Source organism: Octopus bimaculoides, chromosome 7, assembly GCF_046866305.1.
Source record: "Octopus bimaculoides isolate indiv1 chromosome 7, ASM4686630v1, whole genome shotgun sequence".
In the NCBI taxonomy this organism is placed as follows: domain Eukaryota; kingdom Metazoa; phylum Mollusca; class Cephalopoda; order Octopoda; family Octopodidae; genus Octopus; species Octopus bimaculoides.
The window spans coordinates 79,116,508-79,144,450 of record NC_142934.1 but is presented as its reverse complement, the minus strand read 5'-3'; the positions used below and the strand labels follow the sequence as shown (position 1 = coordinate 79,144,450).

The following is a 27,943-nucleotide window of genomic DNA, read 5'->3' as shown; positions in this document are numbered from 1 at the left end:
CAGTTCAAAATGGAAAAGGGAAAAGACAATCAGCTGGCATTCCTGGACGTATCAATAACACGCACCAAGTATGGATTCATGACATCCGTATACCGCAAGTCGACCTTTACTGGATGATACCTCAACTTCAATTCCCACCATCTATACAGCGTAAAGAGAGGGATTGCTCAATGCCTAAAACATTGTGCAAAGAATATAAGTAGCGATCGTGATACACAACACGAAGAAATGATCAAGCTCAATAACGATCTGTTAAGCAACAATTACCCCAAAAGTATACTCCACTCCAATTATGAAGAAGAGAGAGAATGAGGCCAATAAACTGTCCATAGTCTGCCCTATGTGAAAGGCCTCTCCGAAAAGATACAAAAGATATGTGGCCCATATGACAACAGGACAGTATTCAAGAGTAATACAACACTTCGCAAATATCTCCTTCGAATAAAGCCACCAATAGAAGAGAATATGACCAAAGACTGCGTGTACTCCATCCCATGCAGCTGTGATAGGTTATACAAAGGCGAAACGTGCCACCCCTCAAAATAAGGGTAGACTAACATCGCAAAGCTGTGACACGAGGAGATATTGATAAATCAGGTATAGCTGATAATGTATGGAAAAATGGAGACCACCTCCCCCTGTGGGATAAAGTTAAAATAATAGACAGAGAACACTACTGGAAAATACGGAAACTAAAAGAAGCAGCACATATGCTAGGACACAGCAGCCTCCTAAGCAGACCGAATGCTGATATGAGCAGCATATGGGAACCGGTATTAAGGAAGGATAGGAAAATATTAGATTTATAAGCCCTAAAATTCACACCAGAATTGCCCATGTGCATATGGCGTAGTGGTTACGAGCGCGGGCTACTAACCCCAAGAATCCGAGTTCGATTTCAAGCAGTGTCCTGAACAACAATAAGAATAACATCGAAAAATACCTTAGGAATGAGAATCCAGGTTCGAAATTTCCCCAAGACACCTGAAGAAGGTAGGAGAGCATATCAGCCGAAATGTGTTAACAACAAACAAATAAGATGAGGAGAAATATCTGTGAAATGTAAATAATGTACATAATTCCCCATCTCTTAATATAGAACTGAGTTCACCAAATTGTTTCCAAGACATTTTTGTAATCTTTCACCAACCTAAACCTTTCAAGAATTATAAAATTTGTTTTCAGTTTTGTTTAATTTTGAATGTTGTTGGTTTTGTTTTTCCTTTTTAAATTATATTTTATGGAAGCAACATGATTGGGTTGTCTCTCTGCGTATTTCATTTGTCTTTGACTTTCTTATAGGTCAAGAAGTTAACCTTTAACATTTGTTGACCTAAAAGTTTTTCTGTGTGTGTGTGTGTACATGCATGCGTGTATGTACATGTATATGTATGAGTGTACGGCATAATAAAACGTGACGTGTTACCAAAGAACAGGCTAAGTAGTTAGTTCCACACTCCACTACAGTGGAGTACAACATGAGATATCAACCTTGCACCCACATACATACACACATTCAATTTTTGACCTGTGTCATCCATGATGTCTTCCTTGATGTAAACCTGTTGTAGTCTATAAAGAAATTGTTATTATTATAATTATTGAGTGAGAGAGCAGTGCATGCCATCAAAGTGACACTGGGGTAAAATATACGAAGCCCATTATACCCATTATGACTACCCGTCTGATAAGGGTACACCAGGCACATGCATCATAACCATATGTGCGCGACATGGTGATCTCATATCAAGATAAACAGCGCATGACCTTGCAGGTGAGGCCCAGTTAGAATTTTCTTCAGGTCGAGTAGCCTATCCCGCTCAAAATGCCCCAGAATAAGATTTGTTTAAAGATGTTGAGCAAAACACCCATGTTTCCAAAGGTGAATTATTCAAACCCCAAAGAATTCCTCTCAACACATAGCTATGATGCTCCCCTACTACTTCTGCTCATGATCAGAGATGCACATATCGTCAGCCACCAAGGGACATGCTCAACTGGTTAAGGTCAAACAACTGACAAGCAAATCTGTGGTATTAAGCAGCCCATCTTTTATACAAAGACAAAACAATGTACATGATAACACTTCCAATCAATTAAGATCAGATGCCATGAGAGCTACTGCCTGGTACTGCATCTGGGCAATTATTATTATTATTATTATTATTATTATTATTATTATTATTATTATTATGGCCACCACAGAAATTTGGTGCTCTGTAAGTTGAAAAAGTGTTTGTAATCTTTTTCGGCCTTCTAAGGTCCCATCTTTTCATTTCTATTATTACCATTACATTTCGAGATTGTCTGAACTGTGCAGATAGCATTTTTGTGTAGAAACACCACCTGCTTTGCAGGGGTTGGGCTTCAATGATTTTTGAATTTGATCTGGTTTCGGTAAAAACAAATATTTTGCAATTTTCTGTAATTATTTAAAGGTGGCTGATAAAGAAGCCATCATAATGTTCGACAAAGAAATGTGCTCCTTGTTGAGAAAAATTGAGAATGAGGAAAGAATTGAGAATATGAATATCGAATGGCCTAAACTTAATGACGTCGTCACCGAGGTAAAAATGTCTTGTCTCTATGCAACGTCAACACTTTTGGTGTCGACAGCAAGAAAAACAACGGCAACAGCAGCAGCAGTGACAACAACAACAGCAACACAAAAGAAATGAAACAAAGCCTCTGCGTCTTTTGTGTCAGCGGCGGGAAATATGGCACAAGTTTCCTCATAGACGAAGAAGAATCAAAATTGGTAAATAAAATTGTAAAAAGAGATGGCAGAAGGGTAGCTCTAAACCCTCCATATAGAAAATATTGCAAGATGCACGGTAACATACTGCTCCTGAGAGCAAAGTACAAAAATGCCTTGGGTACGTGTGGCAACAAAAGACCCACATCACCTGAGGAAAGAAGTTTGAAGCTATTGTGGTGAGATCTGGGACGGAAGAAGCGAGATGTAATTCCGCAACCATTTTGAGGAATAACAACTTTTTCTTAATCTCTAGCTATTGCGGCTGACACCTTGCCAAGATTAAATACCAGTTGAACACTGGGGACTATTTTGCTTCATGGACCCTCTCAAAATCTTATTGGGGGCCCTCTCTAAAGGATGCATCATAATGCCATATATACATATATATATATATATATATATATATAATGTTGAGCAAATGTGTGTGTGTGTGCGTGTGTTATGTCTATTGGTAGCATTTCTGTACATATTTAGTTACATGGGAAATTTTTGTAAGAAAATATTTGAAGTGCATAATCAGTAAATGAGAATTACCAATGACTCATAACGTAATACAGTTTTACGAAGTCCGGAAATAAAATGAAATAAAATTTTTCGTTTTACATGAAGTAAAAAAAAAAAATTTTGAAACTCGAATACCTAAACTGAAATATATACCTTGATATATACCTTTTTCCTATTTTCTTCTATACGGATTGATACATTTCAATAGCATATTTCTATAAACAACGTACAGTGTGTGCCAGTTATGGTTTTGTATGATTGTCAAATTGGATAATGAGAAAGACATAGTTTCCAAAAGCTATAGTAATTTGTTGTAACTATAAAAAGTATTATCGTCTGGCGCACCTACTTTAACATTATGATTTTCGTCGTCATCGTCGTCATCATCTGGTCGAGCTTGCTCGGACAAATGTCTTTTGATCGTTAATTTCTTGTCTATGGTCACAGTTCCTATAGAACAGTGTTTCTCGATCATTTTTTTTTTGTACCTTTGACTCCTACTTTACTTGGGGGATCCTCCTAGCCATTCGATGTTGAAAAAAAAAAATCATATATCTTTATAATTAAATATTATTGAGAATTGTATAATAAAAAATTGCTAAAATATTTAGTGTATTATGTAGTTGGCACTCCGCCGGTTACGACGACGAGGGTTCCAGTTGATCCCATCAACGGAACAGCCTGCTCGTGAAATTAACGTGCAAGTGGCTGAGCACTCCACAGACACGTGTACCCTTAATGTAGTTCTCGAGGAGATTCAGCGTGACACAGTGTGACAAAGTTGGCCCTTTGAAATACAGGTGCAACAGAAAAAGGAAGAAAGAGTGAGAGAAAGTTGTGGTGAAAGAGTACAGCAGGGTTCGCCACCATCCCCTGCCGGAGCCTCGTGGAACTTTAGGCGTTTTCGCTCAATAAACATTCACAACGCCCGGTCTGGGAATCGAAACCGCGATCCTACGAGTCCGCTGCCCGAACCAATGGGCCATTGCGCCTCCACTAGTGTATTATAAACGTATAACTAATTTATTGCAGTTAAATTTTAACAACATAATCTTATACGGATTCCCAAGGGCTTTTTGAACCCAGGTTGAGAACCACTGCTATAGACGATTGTAATAATGCCCGTCAAACTGACAGGTTTTCCAGACCAAAATTCATAAAAATGTAATTTGTGCTGTGAAGTGGGAAGAAATCTAAAATCAAATTATTTTCCATTCCCTACTAATATCCAGCTTTCCAACGATAATAACATTTCAGTTCTTTTCAGGGCTTTAGTATTTCACTATGACCCTGGCAGGGTGGCTAACGAGTGCTATGCCTTGTCAAAGGGCAACTTGTGATTTTGTCCGGAACTATTTATTGAGTATTTGCATCCAGCCTGTATATCTACGTGTCATTCCTCTATTTGCACACTGAGGACCCGATCGATGGGAGTTTGTCACCACACCATAATAATATGAGTAAACTCATAATCATATGATTTTACTCAATCGGATAACCGGATATAAGTTACAATACATTTTGTAAGTTATGACAAATAACATTCATATATACGAGCCAACGTAGGAGCAATTCGACTTGCTAGAAATAGCAACCAAATCACTATTAAACCACACCTTAATTGTCTTTAAAGAAAAGGAAAACAATAAAAAGGAAGTACTGTATTGGATATATTGTAAATACAGATATTGTAAATACAGATATTGTAAATATAATAGTGAGGGGTGATCACGGTTTGATAGCAATTAATCATAGGCCTGCTCAATAAGGGCTGATTTGGGGTTAAACAATAGTAAAATTAATAGTATTTGATTAGTAATTATGAAAATCTGCGAAGGCTGACAAAAATCAGACATCATAGTGTTCTGAATGAGTGCAAGGTCAATTCAAACAACCCAAACTGTATATTTGTACTTTATTTTATCGATCACTGGGGGGGGGGGGGAAATTCAATGAGAGAAGTCACTCTCAGCTCTGAGGAAAGCGAACTAGACAGGTTCCCCCCCCCCCCATACACACACACACACCATAACCGCACAGACACGTTCTTCTTTTCCGCTTCTTAATGTTGATAAGTGTTCATTGATGCATATGTACACACACATACACACACACGCAGCCGACTATATGCATGTGCGTGTGTGTGAGTGTACATATATATATATATATATATATATATATATATAATCTACATAATCACGCGTCCGAGTTTGTATATATGCATATATATATATATATATATATATATATATATATATATACATACGTTTGTGTATGTTCTGTAAGTGTGTGAGAGAGAGAGAGTATATGTGTGCGAGTGAGAAAGTATATGTCCGTGTGTGTGAGTGTGTGCGTGCGTGCTGTAACATGAGTTTGAGACTTCGTTTCTTCATTGTATCCGGTTATGCAATATTTTGTGTACTTTACCCCTATCTGACTGCCTCTGTTTCTGTCTAACAACAATCCTATCCTCTCGCTTTTCTGTCTTCTCTCTTGTTTCTGTCGTTAAAACCACTGCACATAATATCTCTCACGTTTTCTACTCGTATACTCTACATAACCGATATAATTTATTTTTACTTTTTATTTCCGCCTCTTCTTTCTTCACCAAGCAACACAATAATTTTTTTTACATCTTTCTCATCTAAATCTCTCTTCTCACTTTCTCCCTATCTCTTTAAAACCGTTGTCTGTCTATCTATCTATCTATCTATCTATCTATCTACCTACCTACCAATCTGTCTATATCAGTCTCTCTTCCCATAGGCGTATATGTGCGTGTGTGTGTGTGTATCTATCTATCTGTCTACCTACCTACATACCTACCTATCTATCTATCTATCTATCTATCTATCTATCTATCTACCTACTTACCTATCTATCTATCTATCTGTCTGTCTACCTACCTACATACGTACTTATCTATCTATCTATCTATCTATCTATCTATATACTTACCTATCTACCTACCTACCTATCTATCTATCTATCTATCTATCTATCTATCTATCTATCTATCTATCTATCTATCTATCTATCAGTATGTATGTGTCCGTGTGTGAAGTGGTTTCTCACTGGTATGGGTTTCAATTAAGTAAGAAATAAAAAAAAAAATTCAAAACTGTATTGTAGAGCGAAATAACAATTTATTTAAAGATAAGTTTCTATAAGTCGTAACTCAAAATTTCTTGCTGTCGGTCCGAGGACAGTCTTTCATCCTTCTATGCTTATCTATTCAGTCTTACCTATCTAGATTTTCAATATTACCCTTCTCTTGCTACCTCTTACTATCATCTCATCCGCTGCACTTTACCGCACTCGCTTTCAGTTTATTAACCCAATAGTATCTCCTCTCTTTCATCCATCATTCTAATCTAACCGAGTTCTTAATATTTTCTATCATTCACATTTCTCCCTCTGCCTCTTTCTTTCTCTCACTCTCTCGTCGCTTTCACTTCATACATATTACACCATACACATGCGCTTGTTATTTCACTCACTCCATTTTGCCGTTGACTCACTTGTAACAAAATCTACCCAATAGTTTCAGCACCCTTTCCACTTCTACATACCCATTTACGTTTTGATCTAATTCTTTTTTCTTCTGTTTTCTGTCTCATATCCGCTCAATTATACTTATCTTTCAACAAGTCTCTACGTCAGTCGTGGGCAAACTGCGGCCCGCAGAACTTTCTGAATGGCTTGCCTAACGAAAAAAGAAACAAAAAAAATGCCTGCATTATTTTTAGTCGTGTGACTCGCCTGATCGTAGACCATGTTTCATGCAGCCCAAAGGTTACCCAAACCTGCTCTACGTGGTCATTCGACCTGCTAGGAAATAACAGCCAAATCTTCCTCAAATCATGCCCCAACAATTTAAAAACGGACACGTCGCTCTTGGATGCGTGCTCTTGGATTCCCTGCATTAAAAAAAAGTAAAGATGGTCACAACTGGAACAACTTCAATTAGAGTTCTACTCGACCGAGACTGGCCTAAGGCTGAACAACACTCTACTCTCTCTCTCTCTCTCACCCGCTCTTTAAACTGACACAGACCCGGTTTACACCCTTCCTAATAGTGAACTATATTTTTACTCAGTTGATTTCATTGATGTACGGTTCAGGTTCAAATCCTGCTGATGTTGAATCTACTTTTAATTTTTCTCGGGTCAATAAAATAAACATCCTGTCTAGAGGAGGAATGACACAATCGTCTTCTTTAGCTTACTGCCGAGTGCTTGCGCATCACTCTAAAGCTTCCTCGAAGTTTCTGGAATGAAGTGCAAGTTTATTTGGAAGGGCATTGGTAGAAGTTACAGCGTGAATCAAAGACCGAAAGTTCCGTACACGGCACCTATCACTTGCTAAGTGGCACGCAAGAAAATCTTGGTCCTAGTTCTCGTTTGTACTGTGTGCATGTACATAAGCATGTGTGCGTGTATGTTATATTTGTAAATATATATGTAACATACATATTTAAGTATATTAAACACTCACACACACACACACACACACACACACCCACACACACACATACACACACACACACACACACACACACACACACATGAAATGGGCGTATATTCTGGGTATGCTTGGTGAGTGCAGTACATCCAATTAAAGAAAACAAATTTCCTTAATAATAAATCCTATCTTGACAGTATAATGATATACTTTGGGTATAATTTGTTTTCAACTCAAATAATATTCACTTAAAAACAGTTTAAGTCAGACTGAAGTTTAGAATTAGCAAATAAGTCGTATTTCTATACTTTTAGTCAGGCTAGTCAGTTCAATCCTGAGACAACGATGTAGTACTGAGATTTTTATCTTTTCCTACTCTGAGTTTCACAAGTGTCGCTGATCCGCGAGTAAACTCAGCAATCTATCTATCTATCTATCTATCTATCTATCTATCTATCTCTCTCTCTCTCTCTCTCTCTCTCTCTATATATATATATATATATATATATATATATATATATATATATATACACATACATACATACACACACACATATATATAATATATATATATATATATATATATATATATATATATATATATATTAGTCGAAGTGTACAGTGTTATATACCCATTACAGCCAATCTTAACAATCAGTTTCGCGCTAGGGGTTCAACGGAGTGTTACGTAACAGTCCGATAATGTAACCCTCCGCTCTTCAGAGTTGTCCGTTTTGGAATGAAATATGGCGACTGCTCTCTCTCTCTCTCTCTCTCTCTCTCTATATATATATATATATATATATATATATATATATATATATATAGTATTAATAAAATACAGCAAACATTTGGAGTTATAAGCTTTATAAAACACGCATTTCGTTAAATCAACTGACAGGATTGCACATTGGTGAAATTATAAAATTTCATCGTACCTAATCGGTGTTTTGACAAGAAATACAAAATATAGTGTTAAGTTTGCCTAGAATATATCCTAATTGCGCAAATTTCCTCCAATATCAATGGAGTGGCGAAAAAAAAAAAAAAAACAGGACGACGAGTTGTAGAATGGATTAAAGAAATAGAAAGATCGACAGTGGAGGCCATGTCCTTTCATACATGTAGATCGGCAAATACAAATATACACTTGTTCACACTCGCAACCGCTTACATACATGTACACTCAAAGCAGAGCAGGAATGAAACAGAGATGAACCCAAAGCCCTGCAAACTCAATACCGAGGACCTTAGCAGCAGCAACAACAACTACAATACTAGTCACAGTGGAGATAACAAATAATAAGTATATCGACTTCTGCATGTCTGTCGCTAAGCGGATGCACTGGAGGGCACTTCCTCCTCACAATTCAATTGTGCACCTTCAGATTTACAATGATACTCGTATTTCGAAACCCCATCTTAGCATTATTACAAATTAGTACCCACCCAGAATATTCTGTAGCACCCCCGGGCACCAAAGTCTGGTGACGGGCCTAAACTAGTGTGCGAACAGCCAGTCATAAATCAGAAAGGGTGAAAGAGTCAGTTCATTGACAGGTTTTTTGTCATATATATGTGTGTGTGTGTGTGCGCGCGTATGAGAAAAGGAAGAAAATGGAGAAATTAACATGCAAACTAATAAATGTATCTTTCATTGAACACTTATATAAACCAGAGAACTAGGATGCTAGCATCCCTTAAAGGATTATAAGTCCTTCACACACACACATGATAACTTTTACGCCTTTCATTCATTGGACAGCGGCTATGCTGTGGTGGGATGCCACAATGAAGGCTTTTGTCGAACAAGTCGACCGCAGCACATATTTTTAAAGTCTGGTATTTATTCTATCGTCTGTTGTCGAACCGCTAAGTTGCAGGGACGCAAACAAACGAACGCTTGTTGTCAAGCTTCAGTGTACACAAACACACACACACATGTGCACATTAAGACGCATGTATACAGAGACAAACACATACGCTTGCACGCGCGTTCAAACGCGTACATATTCGACGGGCTTCGATACAGTTTCCGTGAACCAAATTCACTCAAAAAGGAATTGGTTAAATGTTTTGAGTAACACCCGCACCATTTTCACTAAGAAAAAAAAAAAAAACTCGGATTTTTTGCATGGAATCAAGTACTCTGACCTAATATGCTGCAAATCCTTTATTATGGTTCAGGGAAAAGGTGGGGAGCGACCCCTCCTCCGTCCCGAAATCATTGGAAATTTTTTTTTCTTTTTTCGTTGAATGAATTCCTGTGACCTCCTAATATGCTGCAAAACCCTTTTGGGGATCCGAAAAACGGGGTAGGGTGAGGTAGAAGCCTCGGAAATCCCCCTATTCCCCATTGATCTTTGCACCAGCACGATTTTCACTAAGAAAAAAAAGAACTCGGATATTTTGTGTAGAATCAAGTACCCTGGAGTCCTTCCCCTCGCTCCCCCTTTTTTTCGAACCAAAATAGATTTGCAGCAAATTAGGAGGTCAGGGTACTTGATTCCACGCAAAAAATCCGAGTGTTTTTTTTTTTCCTTAGTGAAAAGATCAATGGGGGTGGGGAATTTCCGAGGCTTTCACCTCACTCCACCGCGTTTTTCGAACCCCAAAAATGGTTTTGCAGCATATTAGGAGGTGACAGGAATTCATTAAAAAAAACAAATTTCAATATTTCCGGGACAGGGGAGGTCCCCCCCCCCATTTTTCCGAACCTAAATAAGGGATTTGCAGCATATTAGGAGGTCAGGGTACTTGATTCCACGCAAAAAATCCCCACCTTTTTTTTTTTAATTAGTGAACATCGTGCAGGTGTTACTCAAAAAATTTACCCGGAATTGGTCAGCCGGGGGCTATGGTAAAAGACACTTACCCAAGCAGCTGTGCAGCGGGACTGAAGTTAATACCATGTGGTTGCAAAGCGAACATGTTACCTACATAGTCAAGCCTGCGCCAATGTAAAATATATGCGTGTGTATGTGCATATATATATATATATATATATATATATACGTATATATATTCTTCTCTCTCTCACTATATATATATATATTTATATATATGTATGTGTGTGTGTGTGTGTGTGTGTGTGTGTGTAAAGGCAAGTGGATAAGTGGGTAGAGTATTCGGCTCAAGATCCTAAAGTCGTGAGTTCAATACCTCGCGTCGTGTCCTTGAGCAAAACATTTTATTTCACATTTCCTAATGTGGAAAAAAAAAATGAGTATTCAAAGGGTAGTGGAATATCCCCGAGAACTACGTTAAGGTACGCGTGTCTATGGAATATTAAGCCACTTGCACGCTAATTTCACGAGTAGACTGTTCCGTTGATCGGATCAACTGGAACCATCATCGTCATAATCGACAGAGTGCCAGGATGTATATATATGTGTGTGTGTATGAATCCCTTCTTATAGTGGTACGTGTTAATGTGTCAACCGTTTGTTGTGTCTGGCTCATTATTTATACAAAGTATCTAAGTTATTTGCTTGTCTATCCATCCGTCTACCTACTTAGTTACCTACCTACCTCATAACCTCTTTCTCATGCCCTTTCTTTTATCTCTATCTATTTGCCTATTTATTTAATCTATTTTTCTCCAACCTCACCCATGTTTCTTTGACTCTTACTCTCACACTTTCTTTATCTCTTACTCTCACTCTTTCTTTCTCTCTATCGATGCCCAATTCAGTATTTCTCTTTCACGCCTTTCTGCTTTCTCTTCTCTCCCCTTCTCCCCCTCTCTCTCATTCTCTTCCTTCACTCTCTTCACACTTTCTTCTTCTATTCTTTCTTGTCTACGCTTTCTTTCTTTCTATCAGATTCAACTCTTTTTCCCTTCCAGGCGTGAAGTGTGCATCGCTTCTCTGTATTTCCACAGACGGACGTTACTTCTCTTCACTTGGAATCTTTCCACCCTTTTCTCACACAGACGATGTCATCTTCTCAAGGTAGGACCATACAGGGACCTAGAAAAAAAAACTAAAAGGCAAAAAACAAAACAATGATAAAGAAACACCCAGTTTTTTTACACGTACATAATCAGATATTGACAGCTCTCTATCTATCTATCTATCCACAAATATAAATTACACACACACACACACAAATATAAATTATAGATATAGAAATACAAAATACACGCATTCACATAAATATGCAAACATACAAATTGTAGATACTAACATGCCAGTTACACTCGCATGCACTCACATACATACAAATTATAAACTCGCGCAAACACGCAAATATATTTGTGATGACTGCTCCAGCATGGTCATATCCCACCGGTTGAATCTAGGAAAAGTGTGCATAACACACACACACACGCACACGCACACATATAAACACACATGTACTACTGAACACTTCTTTGGTTGTCATTTAATTGTCAATTCTTGTTGCTTTCATTTCAAATTCTTAAGGTTTCTTAAGTAGCCAGACTGGTTTAGTTTGCACGGGTGTTCTTGTTTGTATGGACAGTGGTGGTCGTGGCGGTATTGTTGTTTGTGGTGTAGTATTGACGGTCGTATAGCTTATTTAGTAACGCTGTTGTTATTCAGCGAGCTCCACATATTTGAACATACATACGGTCGATGTTGTCTCAGCCTCAATCTCCCCATTATTTCGTAAATCTCCGACAACATTTTCTATGTTCTCCGTTTTCATTCAGTCAATAAGGTATAGTGATATGAGGGACTTTGACTGCTATTTCTAACAGACTGCGAGACAGCGTGTAGAGATAATCCTCTAGTGGTAGTGTTCAGTTGTTTCGAGTTGTGTTGCTAGTTATGTAAGTTTTAATTATGGGTAATGGTGTTATTAATGTGTTGTTAGCGGGAGTTGTTGGTGGCTCTGAGAGTTTTGATGTTGCGGGTTGTGTTCTTGCTACTGTTGTAAGTGGTGGGTGAGTTGTGGTGGTGGCAGCGACGTTATGATATTTGCGCGATGGGTTGGTCGAGATGACCCGAGAGGATTTCAGACAGTGTTGTTGTTGGCCTTTGGGGGGACTTTATAAGTCAGACAACTATGTTAACAACAATAGAGACAACAACAGTTACACAACGATAGAAGCAATAACCAACATCAACTAAACAAATTAACATAGCAAAAGAAAAAGGCATCGCCGACAAACTACAACATCGACAAACGTCACACCAAATCGATGCAGCAAGAAAGAGGTGTGGGGTACACAACCATAACAGCAGCTACAACAAATAATATTACAGACACGACGCCGACACACAAACAAAAGGGACACTCACCACAAAATCGATGCAATAGGGGAAGATGAATTGCAGCAATACCAGGGATACGGACACAAAACAACGGTAACACACGACTCAAACAACACAGCAGCTACCACCAACAACATAACATGTCACGCCGCTAAATCCACACATCGCTTGGATGAAATAAGATAAATAAATGAAAGAATAGTTGGACACACACACACACACACACAAATACACAGTCATACACAGCACACAGTTGTTGTTTGTATTTATGTCCCCGATAGCGGTTTCCTAAATGGATATTAATAGAATAAGTAGTGGAGTCGATATAATCGATTAAAAAAATCTTAAAGAGATTGCTCCAGCATGGTCGTAGTCCAGTAAAGGAAACCGACAAAAGAAGGAACTAGGTGAATTAGATAAATAAACTAAATGGAAACCACGTTTTAATTTACTATAATAAAAAAGAACGAATGAATGTTACGCTAAAACGTTAAAGAAATGTGAAAGTTAAAAACAACTCTCTCTTCCTCTCTGTCTGTCTGTCTGTCTGTCTGTCTCTCTTTCTCTCTATATATGTATGTATATATATATATATATATATATATATATATATATATATATATATATATATATATACAGAGAGAGAGAGAGAGAGAGAGAGAGAGAGAGAGAGAGAGATATGTACTTGCATAGCTAGTGACCTGATCTGAGATCGTGTGCTGGAACGAAAACAATTGCAGCGTGGAAGGTGTTTATAAGCCATTTAAAATAACACACAAAATCCGTTAGATTCACTTCAACATTTAAATTTAATTTGTCAAAATATTTTCGTCGCTTTGAGACCGCGACCTGTTCACTGACAAAATTCTGTGCTGCATACATACATATATATATATATATATATATATATATATATATATATATATATATATATATATATATATATATATATATATATATATATATGTATATATATATATATACATACACTAATATAAGTGTGTGTATAAATATATATGTACATATACATATGTATATATAAATAAATATACATTTGTGTGTGTGTATATATATATATATATATATATATAGTGTATACTTACATACATACATGCATACATACAAATATGTATCCGTGGTGTATGTAGATATTACCACCCTGTACTATACAAACCTATCTTTTTCATTTATCTATTGTTTTGATTTTTTTTTCTATCATCAAATATATGATTTAGCGCTCGCGCGTCCGTTACATTCATGGAATCACCTTGACCTCTACATAACCAATATCAATAGTACTTTTCAGTTTGCACATACTTTGACGTTGATGCAAGTCCTCCTAGCTCTGACCGCTTTATCCTCCCACTCTAATAACAATTGTTACCTCTTTCCACTTCTCCGTAACACCCTCTCATCTATCTATCTATCTATCTACCCAAATGTCTGTCACTCTCTCGTCCATCCATCCCCCATCTAGCTCTGTATCTCTCTCTTCCTATCTATCTATCTATCTACCCATGTACCTAGCTGTCTCTCTCTCTCCCTTTCGCTCATCCATCCACCCCCATCTAGCCCTGTATCCCTCTTTTCCTATCTATCTATCTATCTACCCATGTGTCTGTCACTCTCTCGTCCATCCATCCCCCATCTAGCTCTGTATCTCTCACTTCCTATCTATCTATCTATCATCCCATCTCATTTGTCCTTCCTTCATCACTAGTTGACATTTCATCTCCGTTCAAGTGTTGTTCTGCCTGAAACGCTTGACTTCTCTTTTTCCTCAATGAGTGAAAATTTATTCTGGTGTTTGAACTATTACCAATTAATATCATTAATGGAATCATTTGTTTAAACCGTTGACACCTTTCATCATCTTCGCTTTGCCCTACAACATAAAAATTATTTATTACTCTTGGAGACCTAACTGGTAAAATGAAAGCTTGGAGGAAATATTACTACTAGTAATGTATTAGACGCAAAATCCAAAGATTAAATATTTGGTTATACCATGTCCTTTCAAACTTTTTGACTTGCGGACTCTTTTATATTTCAGGCTTTACCCCCTTATAAACGCTTACGAAATTTATACATAAATATTTGCTTAAAATAACATATATTTTTACATTTATTTAACAAATAGGTTTATTGTCAATTACAAGATTTCGATTAAAAAACATATATAAAATCAAATTTCCCATAAAAAATATTTGCTGTCCACGGACCCCCTATCTTGTCCTTGCGGACCACAATTTGAAAACCCCTGGGTTATACGACCATTTTGATAAAACAGGTGGAAGTTTTGGCCAACGAAATTGTTTTAACCTCAGATAAAACGATTTATCGCATTTCGGATTAAAGCATCTCATATCCAGTCGTGCTCTCTGTTTTTTTTCTGCTTTCAGTGTGCACAAATTTGCTTGTGTGCAAATTTTGCCTTTCTTTGCGAAGTATATGTACATATATGCGAGTAACTATAGCTCAAATTTCTTCAATTATAAGAAAAAAAAATTCGATAACGTCTTGAAAACTTTGCGTGCGCGCAATTTTTTGTTTTCTTTCAACGCTCGATGTAAAACGTGTGTGCGCGCACAAGGGCAAAGTTTAAAAGAAACACTGCTTCTGTTTAATAGAAAAGAAAACGATTGTGTGCAAATGTACAAAAACGTAAACAAAATGCTGAAATTTTGGAAAACGTTTGTTTACCTTAGTACAAAGCAGGAATATTTTTTTAAAAATTGAAAATAAACTTTGCTCTTCTATGTTCTTAGACTTGATCGAGCACACCTCCAACCAAATAATGAACCAGTTGTAACAATTCTGATATTTTTCTTTTCTCAAATGTAGTATATTTCATATTATATTATCTAATGAGTTCGGCAGATTGTAATTTCAGAGAGACCGAAGTTTTAGTTCTAACAGGTCGAGTGACATCCTCGTTGGTGCGAAACCATGGGTTTGTAAAAGCTTAAGTTGATCCAGCCTATTCCTGGCAGTCGGTGTTTATTTTATCGATTCCGAAGGTATGAAAAGCAAAAATGACTTACAACTGAATTTGAACTTAGCGCCAATGAGGTTGGAAGAGGGTAAATAAACACTTGAAACACTCGAACTGTCATATACTTATTCTGACACTTTATCACCAGTGGCAATTATGTCAATATTACCTTATGAAAAGTGAAGAACTCCTGTTTAAGCAGCATTTTGCCAATTTCCGGCAACATTTAATTATTCAGGTCTTAGAGATAGAAAGGAGAGATCGAATTATCGAAAGACAAATCGTGTTTTTCGTAACAAAGCTAATAACCCCAATAAAATAAAGGGCTACGTCAGCAAAAATTATAATGGGGACTGAACCTTTTTCTTTGGGGGAAAAGTTATTTTTTTCTTTTTGCTCAGTCACCGAACATCAATGTTTTTTTTTTTATCTCTCTACAACATACGAGCTTCATCATCATCATCATTGTAAAATTCACTTTTCCATGCTTTCATGGGTCAGACGAAATTCGTTGAGACAGATTTTATACGGCCAGATACCCTTCCTTTTCAAGCAAGTTAAATATTTCCTTCTCCTTCACGCTTCATTCGGCCGCCGAAAATGCGGCACCTTGCCTGTCTTCTGTCACCGTTTCTTCAAGGGGCCGAGGCATACAGGACTGAGTGTCCATGGAAGAACAGCTAAGCTCTTTTATTCTCCCTATTCTCCACAACCTTCTAGATCGTCACTTTTTTCTTTTTCCTTCTTTGTATTTACAATTGTCATTCATTATTTCATTTATCTTTTTCTATTTTTAAACACATACCCAACAACTTCTTCACTGAGATCATTGTAATTCTCTCCCCACTGGTTCCAATTTCATTGACTCATTTATCTACCATTTAAAAAAAAAATTCTTTTACCATTCTAATAGCTACCCTTCTTACTTCATTCCACCTCAATCAAAACCCATATTTTCTTCCATTCTCTTTCTTTTGCTTTATTCTCTTTTCTTTTATCTCCCCTCACTACTAACACCACCACCACCATCTAAGATTAAAATCCTATAACAAAAAATAGACAGAAGCAAGTGGAAATTTTGCTTGAACATTTAGGGAGAAAGATTTTTATTTGTCATAGTGGGAAAAAAATCAAATCAAACTTAAGTGTCACTGTCATACAGTATGGCAGCAACTTACCTCAAAAGAACTTCCTGTGCTTCTATAATGATGAAGAAATCTCTTATAAATGTTGCAGTGCATGGTAAATTGTTTAAGTTTATGAATATTAAAACATTAGTTAAGCATTAAGAAAACAGAATAAACTCTCAAATACAAGAAAAACGGAACAGCTAAAGACTGTCACAGTAAGAAAGTAGAAACGCTGTTGGTCAGTTTAGAAAACTTCAAACAAAAAATTGTGTTTATCAAATAATGTTTATCTCTCACCAGATGGAGAACTTTTTTGCTGATCTTACCATCACAGAATAGCACACTGTATGTATATATATATATATATATATATATATATTCATTTACAGACAGACCCTCATACAATCAACACAGTCTAAAAACTTCTTAAGAATATACAAAATTACAATATTTTCACCATTTTCAATGTCATGAATAGCAGAATGTGAAACTGGTAGACTATTATGATATTCTATCCTTTGAAATATATTTAGAATATGTAAATTGTGTGCATTTCCCTTCTTTTATTATATATTTTTTCACTACAACTCACCATATGAAGAAAATCTCTTCAACAAAATTCTTTTTTTTTACTATATATATATATATATATATATATATATATATATATATATATATATATATATATGTGTGTGTGTGTGTGTGTGTGTGTGTGTGTGTGTCATGTATATCATCATGAGATGTCCATGTTCCATGCTGGCATGGTTAGGATGATTTGACAAGACTGCATTTTAGCATGGTTTTTGTGGTTTGGATGTCCTTCTTTATGCAAACACTTTACAATATGTACTAGGTACTTTTTTCATTGTACCAGCTCAAGTGAGGTCACCATTCAGCTGGTAAGACTAAGATCTCCATTGGTTTGGTGGGGCAACAGTGGAGAGGATGGTGGTTTATGCTAGAAGATGTGGGATTAACATATGAGAGAAGAGGCTGGACCAGGTGTCTTGCTGTACAGGAGTGACTTGGTTACTCATGTTATAGAAGAGAAAGTGAAACTGACTGTGTTGGAACTGGAAAGTGATAAAAATAATAGAGGGGTGTCTGAGGTAGGCCCTCATAATTCAATGTGAGTAAAAGTGAATGGTGACAGGATGACAAAGTATGTGGGTGGGTAGAGTTTATAAGAGTATATCGGAGAGTGAGAGCTAGCTAGAGATGGGGGAGTAGGTTAGGGGTGAATATAATGAACAACGTGTGTTGAAGGATGATAAATAGGGAAGTAGGGAAGAGTAGGTGACAACTGTAGAAATTGAGGAGGTGGATGTAGTGAATGATGGTTAAAGGGTAAAGGTTACCAATGATACATATCAGTTGGTGTATGGAGAGTACAAAATGACTGACAGTGCAGAAAAAGGTGAGTTGAAGAGGCAGCAGAATAGTAATAATGGTACTGAAGATATAGGAAGGATGAGAGTCAATGAATGAAAAAAAGAGAGATGTGTAGCTGGGTGTGATCAATGTAAAATGTAGATGGAGAGGGCAGTATTAAGAATGAAAGTTGGATAACAAGTGAAATGGTTCTTGGTAGTAAGAATAAATGGAAATGCTGGAAATTATGCAGTTCTACTCATATTTAATTACAGTAGCAGAATATTGCAGTTAGAAAGATGATAGGTGGTGAGGGTGTCTTAAATAGATTGGGTAAATTAGTGACAGTTGCACACACATATAGTCTTGCTGAGGTGAGCAGACCTTCTCAAGAACTGCATATTGCAAGTCATCATTGTCTTTTCTCATCTCCTCTGTGAGGCTCAAACTCCTGAGATCAGCCTTCAACATCCATTTTGTCCCATATCTTCCTGGGTCTCCATCTTGAGCAAGCTCCATCTACCTTAAGTGATCAGCATATATTTTTACAGCTGTCCTCATCCATACACATCTCAAGTCCATGCCAGTGAAGTTTTCTTTCTCACACACTACATTTGGTTTCTCTTATGTCTAGTTTTTCTCGCAATGCATTTGTACTTTGTCATTCATGCACATCTAGCAGAGTATGCTAGTTTCATTTCTTTTCAGTCTTTTCAAGGACCATGTATCACATGACACTGGTGTCATACAACCTGCCTTTCACTCTGAGGGACAAAAACCTTTGTTGACAGCAGTTGTAGTCAGTCCCTGAGCTTTCCTAACTTGTTCTCACTCTGGTTACTCTACTTTTCGAGCAAACCACGCCTGTGCTTGTGACATTTTCTCAGTTACAAAAGGTAATGACTACTTCTAGTGAGTCATCCGGGTATTTCAGAAAATCTTTTTCTGGTCTGCTCATCATAATGCTTTGCCGGCCAAGCCCTGCCCATTTTGTGTCATATTGAGAACATAGAGGCACCAGTGGCTCCCATGATAGACAAAGTGTTAATGTTATTTACATTATTTACATTCGACGGATATTTGTCCTCATCTTGTCTGTTGTTAACACATTTCGGCTGATGTACCCTCCAGGTGTCTTGGGGAAATTTTGAACTTGGGTTCTCATTCCTAAGGTATTTTTCGATGTTATTATTATTATTATTATTATTATTATTATTATTATTATTGTTATTATTAGTGTTCAGGTCACTGCTTGGAATCGAACTTGGAATCTTGATGTTAGTAGCCCATGCTCATAACCACTATGCCCCAAGATTCCGAGTTCGATTCCAAGCAGTGACCTGAATACTAATAATAATAATAACAATAATAATAATAATAATAACATCGAAAAATACCTTAGGAATGAGAACCCAGGTTCGAAATTTCCCCCAAAGGCTGGAGGTTATATCAGCCGAAACGTTGTGTTAACAACAAACAAGATGAGGACAAATATCCGTATAATGTAAATAATATACAGAATTCCTCATCTCTTAAATATCAAAAAGTGTTAATGTGTTTATGGAATGTTTGGCTATTTACTGAGCTAAGAAGTAGTTCAATTGATCAAATAACTGAATCCTTATTAGAAATGACAGAAATTCATAAGTGTGTGTTATGTATATTTTATATATATCTTTATTACATTGAATTAGTGTTTTAGCAATATAACCAGTGTATTTAAGAACTCACTTATATCATATATATATATATATTCTTTTAGTCTTTTACTTGTTTCAGTCATTTGACTGTGGCCATGCTGGAGCAACACCTTTAGTCGATCAAATCGACACCAGGACTTATTCTACTGGTGTCTTTTGCCGAACCGCTAAGTTACGGGGACGTAAACACACTAGCATTGGTTGTCAAGCAATGTTGGGGGGACAAACACAGACATGCAAACATATACATACATACACACACACATATATATATATATATATATATATATATATATATATATACGACGGGCTTCTTTCAGTTTCCATCTACCAAATCCACTCACAAGGCTTTGGTTGGCCCGAGGCTATAGTAGAAGACACTTGCCCAAGGTGCCACGCAGTGGAACTGAACCCAGAACCATATGGTTCACAAGCAAGCTACTTACCACGCAGCCACTCCTATGCCTATATATATTTATGTATATACGCCTATATATATATATATTGGAAGGTTTGAAGGTGATGTACAGGAATTATATATTAGAAAAAAATTAAGGTACTCAGAAATCTGGATGGTTGTACATTTACAGATTTTTATTAATGTCACATATTTTATACATCATATAAAGCGCTTTTCACCTAGTCTTGTAGGATTTTCAAATTTGAAAATCCTACAAGACTAGGTGAAAAGCGCTTTATATGATTTATAAAACATCTGACATATTAATAAAAATCTGTAAATGTACAACCATTCAGATTTCTGAGTACCTTAATTTTTTTCTAAAATCGAAATCGTGATGGCACCTGTGCCCAGCGTCGCCTTTCTGGCACTTGTGCCCGCGACATGTGTAGGGACTTTCGAGCAAGATCATTGCCAATGCCCCTAGACTAGCTCTTGTGTGGGTGGCACATAAAATACACCATTTTGAGCGTGGCCGTTGCCAGTACCGCCTGACTGGCCTTTGTGCTGATGGCACGTAAAAGCACCCACTACACTCTCTGAGTGGTTGGTGTTTAGGAAGGGCATCCAGCTGTAGAAACTCTGCAAAATGCTGTGCGTGAGAAGACCTGGAAAGCCAAGTGAGACCTAAATCTAAGGCCTCACCCAGTCCACTTATGCGTACCTTCTTTCATTGGACACCAAACTCCACTTGCGAAGACCTGTTGAGGCAAGTGAAATCGAAATTGAGTTAAATTCGACGACTGGCACCCATGCCAACATCGTCTCCTTCATTGGACACAAAACTCAGCTTGCGAAGACTTATTGGGGCAAGCGAAAGTGAAATTGTGATAGCACCTGTGCCCAGCATCGCCTTTCTGGCACTTGTGCCCACGGTATGTGTAAGGACTTTCGAGCGAGATCATTGCCAGTGCCCCTGGACTGGCTCTTGTGCAGGTTGCACATAAAATACACCATTTTGAGCGTGGCCGTTGCCAGTACCGCCTGACTGGCCTTCGTGCCGGTGGCACATAAAAGCACCCTCTACACTCTCTGAGTGGTTGGCGTTAGGAAGGGCATCCAGCTGTAGAAACTCTACCAAATCAGATTGGAGCCTGGTGTAGCCATCTGGTTTCACCAGTCCTCAGTCAAATCGTCCAACCCATGCTAGCATGGAAAGTGGACGTTAAACGACGATGATGACGATGATATATATATATATATATATATATATATATATATATATATGCGAGTAAAAATAAATACAAAAAAAGGGGTTTTGTATGATTGTGTATAAAGGAATATATTATTTCGTTTAAAAGAGTTCCAACACTGTCTGTTTTTTAAGTTTTATTTATATTCCTGCAAAACCAATGTGAGATATAGAATATGGAATATACAATATATAATATAATATACAATATATAATATAAAATAAAAATGGATGGTACAATGAAATAAAGTATTGAATGTCTTATTGAATATATGGAATATGTCTTATTGAATAGATGAAATACTGAGTGTTCAATATAAAGGATTAAATATATAAAGGCGAATACATATTTTCTATACCTTGTGGTATTTCATTATGGCCGGTATGACAGACTTTAACAGACATATATATATATATATATGTATATATATGAGGGGGCGGGGCTGAAATTTCTTGATTTTGAGTTAAAGAAAATACAGGAGGATCAGTTAATTATGATTTTATTCAACATATTCCCTTCAGATTCAAACACTTATTGCAGTGGTCCTTCAGCATTTGTAAGCCCTGTAAAAGAATTGGAAGGCTGGGCCTTCAACTGGACCTTTCATGATATCCTTAAAGCCAGGAACTTTTCAGCCCCCAATTATATCTATGTACAAATATATACATGCATACATATGAGTGCAGGCATGGCTGTGTGGTAAGAAGCTTGCTTCCCAACAAAAGGGTTTCGGGTTCAGTCCCACTACAGTACATTGAGCAAGTGTCTTCTGTTATAAACCCGAGCCAACCAAAACCTTGTGAGTGGATTTGGTAGACAAAAACTGACTGAAAGAAGCCTGTCATGTGCGTATGTGTGTATGTGTTTGTCTTCCACCACACTGCTTGACAACCAGTATTGGTTTGTTTACATTCCTGTAACTTATTGGTCCTCAAAAATAGACTGAAAGTATAAGTACCAGACCCCAAAAATAAGTACTTGGGGTGGATTTGCTTGGCTAAACACTTCATGGTGGAGCCCCAGTATGGCCCACAGTCAAATGATTGAAACAAGTAAAAAATAAACTATATATTTTGTGAGTGTGTGTGTGTCTGTGTCTGTCTGTATCACCGAGGCGATGACTACTGACCGAGACCTTTGGAAATGTGCTGTGCGTGAGAAGACCCGGCAAGCCAAGTGAGATCGTTGCCAGTGCCCCTGGACTGGCTCTTGTGCGGGTGGCACATAAGATGTACCATCCTGAGCGTGACCGTTGCCAGTACCGCCTGACTGGCCTTGTAGGGTTTTCGAGCGAGATCGTTGCCAGTGCCCCTGGACTGGCTCTTGTGCGGGTGGCACATAAAAGACACCATTTCGAGCGTGGCCGTTTTCGTGCAGGTGACACGTAAAAGCACCCACTACACTCTGAGTGGTTGGCGTTAGGAAGGGCATCCAGCTGTAGAATCTCTGCCAAATTAGATTGGAACCTGGTGTAGCCATCCGGTTGCACCAGTCCTCAGTCAAATCGTCCAACCCATGCTAGCATGGAAAGCGGACGTTAAACGATGAGGATGATGATGATGATGTGTGTGTGTGTGTGCGTGTATTTAAGTATAAATATGTGAAACTATATAAATGTATAAACATGTGAAACTGAACCTGAGACCATATTCTTGAGAAGCAAACTTAACCACACAGCCACACCTTCACTTATATATGTGTGTGTGTGTGTGTGTGTGTGTGTGTGTGTATACACATAGAGAGAGAGAGGTATATATGAACATATATACACACACATCACCCATTTTATAATTATCTTGCATACATACGCGTTTACTCTTCAATTATGCATACATTCTTGTGAATACACTCACTGACACATATACACATATATTTCCATACATAATTACACATTCGCACTTGCGTATCCTTTTGCATTTCCTTAAGCAAATGCTCCATATCTTAAGATATATGTGCATGCATGTATGTATCTGTATGTGTGTGCACAATGATCTGAGTTTGTATGAGTCATATGTAATAAATAATAATGTCATGATTTCAGATTATGTTTAAAGCCTATTGGTTGTTTGAATCAACAATATCTGCTGGCTTGCTAGGCAATTGTGTAATTTATGCTTCAGCTATAGACTGTTAGTTGTACAGCATAAATTTAGTAGTGGTAATAGTAGTAGTAGTAGTAGTAGTAGTAGTAGTAGTAGTAGTAGTAGTAGTAGTAGTAGTAGTTGTAGTAGTAGGATATGATAATAGAGGATAAAAATAAACAAACACTGTAAGTTCATAGATTTTGCTATTCATTATGATAGCAGAGTTTATACCAAGGAAGTTGAGAAAAATTGAGAGATAACAGGATCTTTTAGTCAAAGAGCTGAGGAGACTGTGGAGCTCCAAGGCAGCAATTAGTCATGTGATAATTGGTGCACTTGGCACAACACCCAAAAATGTTACATAGAAGACTGAAAGATATTGGAATTGAGACTTGCATTGTTGACCTGCAGAAAAGTACCATCCTGTATTCTGCGAGAATCCTTTGAAAAAATTCCTGAGATTTTAGGAGACATGTTGTTGCCAAATCTGAAGATAAAATACCTGCTAACAGAATTAGCATGCGCTAGTCTAATTATGATAATGATAATAATAATAATAATAATAATAATAATAATAATAATATTTAAGGATTGATGTTGCTCCTTCCGAAGGTAAATGAACAATAAGAAAAGTGTCAAAATATTGTTCATTCGATAACAGTCACACTCTTCTTATTGTTCCTTTAATAATAATAATAATAATAATAATAATAATAATAATGATGATAATAATGATAATAATGATAATAATCCTTTCTACTGGAAGCACGAGGCCTGAAATTTGGGGGAAGGGATTAAGCTGATTACATTGACCCCAGCATGTAACTGGTACTAATTTTATCAACTCTGAAAGGATGACAGGCAAAGTTGCCCTTGGCAGAATTTAAACTCAGAACATAATGGCAGACGAAATGCCGCTAAGCATTTTGTCCAGTGTGCTAACGATTCTGCCAGCTCGCTGCCTTAATAATAATAATAATAATAATAATAATAATAATAATAATAATAATAATAATAATTAGGAGGAGGAGGAGTTAGACAATGATAACGATGGTTCGTTTTATTTGCCATCAGGGTAGCACATGGAGGAGACAATTCAAAGACAACCACAAAGTGGGTTGATTTACACAATGGAATAATAAAAATAATAATTCAGGAAATACTTGGCATAAAGTATTAGAAAAAATAATGAAGTTGTAATCCTCCTGATATAGGAGGATCTTTCAAGCTGGTTGAAGAACGTTACCATCCAAGATCCTTCTGATCACCAAGGGCAGGTGTCTTCTCCAGTTGCCATTCGCTGACTTTTACAGATTTATATTTACAGTGGTCCCATTCACTCTTACCGTTTTCACCACTCTCACTCATCTTTCAATAAATTCACTCTAGGATATTGCTTCCTTCTTTCCTTTTATATTTCTTTTTGATTGAAACTTGGAGAAGCTGATTAGAGGTCTATCATGAAGGAAAGTCTTTGTCTTCATACCTGTCTATCTTTTTCACTATACCTCCTTCTCTATAGTCAACAGAGGAAAATTGTCATTCTTACCCAGTTAAGAGAGAGTGATGGAGCAACCATCACAATGCTCTTGGCTAACAGCCAGATCTGTTCTACATGTGACAGTAGCTGTTTAACATAACTCTTCAAGTCAACAATACATGGACACTGAATGTGTGCACAACGAATTTTATCACACAGTGTGCATCTAGGACAAGCCTGTTTGACAATACTTCCATACTTGAAGAATAATTGTCAATGCCCATAGTTGCCCTGAGAACATTGTCACTCTTCCTTATCTTTAATCCTCTATAGATTGCTGGAATAGACCATACATCAGTCTATAGCCCTCGGCTGATCAAAGCCTTGTGAGTGGATTTGACGGATAGAAACTGAAAGAAACCTTTTATAGTACATAAAATGCATCATCTGAATGTGATCGATGCCAGACCTGCCTGACTGCCCCCCCCCCCCCCCTGCCAGTGGCACATAAAAAGCACTATCCAAACATGGCTGATGCCAGTACCCCTTGACTGGCTTCCATACCGGTGGCATGTAAAAAGCACTATCCAAATGTGATTGATGCCAGTACTCCTGACTGGCTCCCATGCCAGTGGCACATAAAAAGTACTATCTGAACATGATTGATGCCAGGCCCGCTTAACTGGCTCCTTGTGCTGCTGGCACGTAAAAAGCACCCACTACACTCTCAGAGTGGTTGGTGTTAGGAAGGCTATCCAGCTGTAGAAACATTGCCTGATCAAATGGGAGCCTGGTGCAGCCTCTGGCTCTCCAGACCTCAGTCAAACTGTCCAACCCATGCCAGCATGGAAAACGGACGTGAGACGATGATGATAATGTATATATCATCATCATCATCATCATTTAACATCTGCTTTCCATGCTATCATGGGTTGGACGATTTGACTGGGGACTGGGTGAACCAGATGGCTACACCAGACTCCAATCTGATCTGGTAGAGTTTCTACAGATGGATGTCCTTCCTAACGCCAACCACTCTGAGAGTGTAGTTGGTGCTTTTTGCGTGCCACCGGCATGAGGGCCAGTCTGGCGGTACTGGCAACGGCCACGCTCAAATGGTGTGTTTTACGTGCCACCTGCACAGGAGTGAGACCAATGTTTTGTTCACGAGTGCCATATATACATATATATATATATATATCTGTGCGTGTGTGTGTGAGAGAGAGAGAGAATTAGTGTCTTCTTATCTTGATAGAAAGTGTTAGTATTAAAAAGGAAATAAGCACACAACCATACCTGTGTCTGTACTCACTCCTACACACACACAAGCACTCGCATATGTTTTACTATTTTAATTTTTAAATTTTAGACTTTGGTTTTTTTTTTCTCATTTTTATCACATTCTAAAGACACTCACTATCTTAATCGCTTTTACTCACTGTACTGTCTTCTGTGCCAGTGGCACATAAATAGCACCATTTGAACATGATTGTTACCAACATCGCCTTCCTGGCATGGGAAAAGACATTCAAGCGAGATCGTTGCCAGTGCCGCTGGACTGGCTCCTGTGCAGGTGGCATGTAAAATATACCATTTTGAGCATGGCCATTGCCAGTACCGCCTAACTGGCCTTCATGCTGGTGGCACGTAAAAGCACCCACTACACTCTCTGAGTGGTTGGCATTAGGAAGGGCATCCAGCTGTAGAAACTCTGCCAAATCAGATTGGAGCCTGGTGTAGCCATCTGGTTCACCAGTCCTCAGTCAAATCGTCCAGCCCATGCTAGCAAGGAAAGTAGACGTTAAACGACGATGATGATGATGATGACTCTTCTTTTTCTACTTTCAACTGCTCAGGCTTTAAAGCTTCAGCATTCAGATATTACTCTGTCAAACATAAAGCTTGTTTATTCACATTGTTTTGAATTAATTATGCATTAACTTATAGCTTCAAACTTTTGATGGTGTGATTGTTTAATTTTAGAATGACATTTTAGGGTAGGTGTGAGAAACTGGATCTGACCAGTTTGAATGTACAAGAGATAGAATATTTGTGCCTCATGTGTCTGGTTTAAATGCTAGAGTGTTAAACTAAAAATGCTATTTGTCTCATTTTCTTTCTTTTGTGTGGTTCTTTATAGTGTTTATTGACGTTAAATTATGCGTGTATGTATGTATGTATGTGTTGTATGTGTGTATGCATGCATGTATGTGTATGTATTGTATATATATATAGAGAGAGAGAGGGATAGAGAAAGACAAACACACATGTTGTTATTGCTATATATAAAGCAATTATAATAGTAATATTTATATATATATATATATATATATATATATATGTATGTATATATATATATATATATACATATATTTGTATACATGTACGTGTGTGTGAATATATATATATAGAGAGAGGGGGGAGGGAGCAAGAGAGAGAGAGAGAGCAATAATATTGGGGAAGCTGGCATAGATAATGTGTGAAGAGGTGAGGAGATGCTTTGATGTTCCTGGTTCTGGTCCTATTGATTTGGAGGTTTCTGCTTCAAAATACTTTCCTGCATA

The 27,943-nt window shown here is 37.5% G+C and overlaps 1 protein-coding gene across 3 annotated transcripts in view; it reads left to right on the top strand.

Moving 5' to 3' along the window:
• LOC106878350 (acidic mammalian chitinase) overlaps window positions 1-27,943 on the top strand; it is a 74,365-nt gene that overhangs the window by 13,004 nt on the left and 33,418 nt on the right. The window contains exon 1 of one of the 3 annotated variants that reach the window (XM_089355550.1): window positions 11,393-11,679. The exons of 1 other annotated variant lie outside the window; for it this stretch is intronic. In XM_089355550.1, the coding sequence (XP_089211676.1) occupies window positions 11,408-11,679 (272 nt within the window). In that variant the 5' untranslated portion in view covers window positions 11,393-11,407. Of the gene's footprint in view, window positions 1-11,392; window positions 11,680-27,943 lie in introns of those variants that run through there. One more of the 3 variants, XM_052969766.2, reaches the window with a different exon arrangement.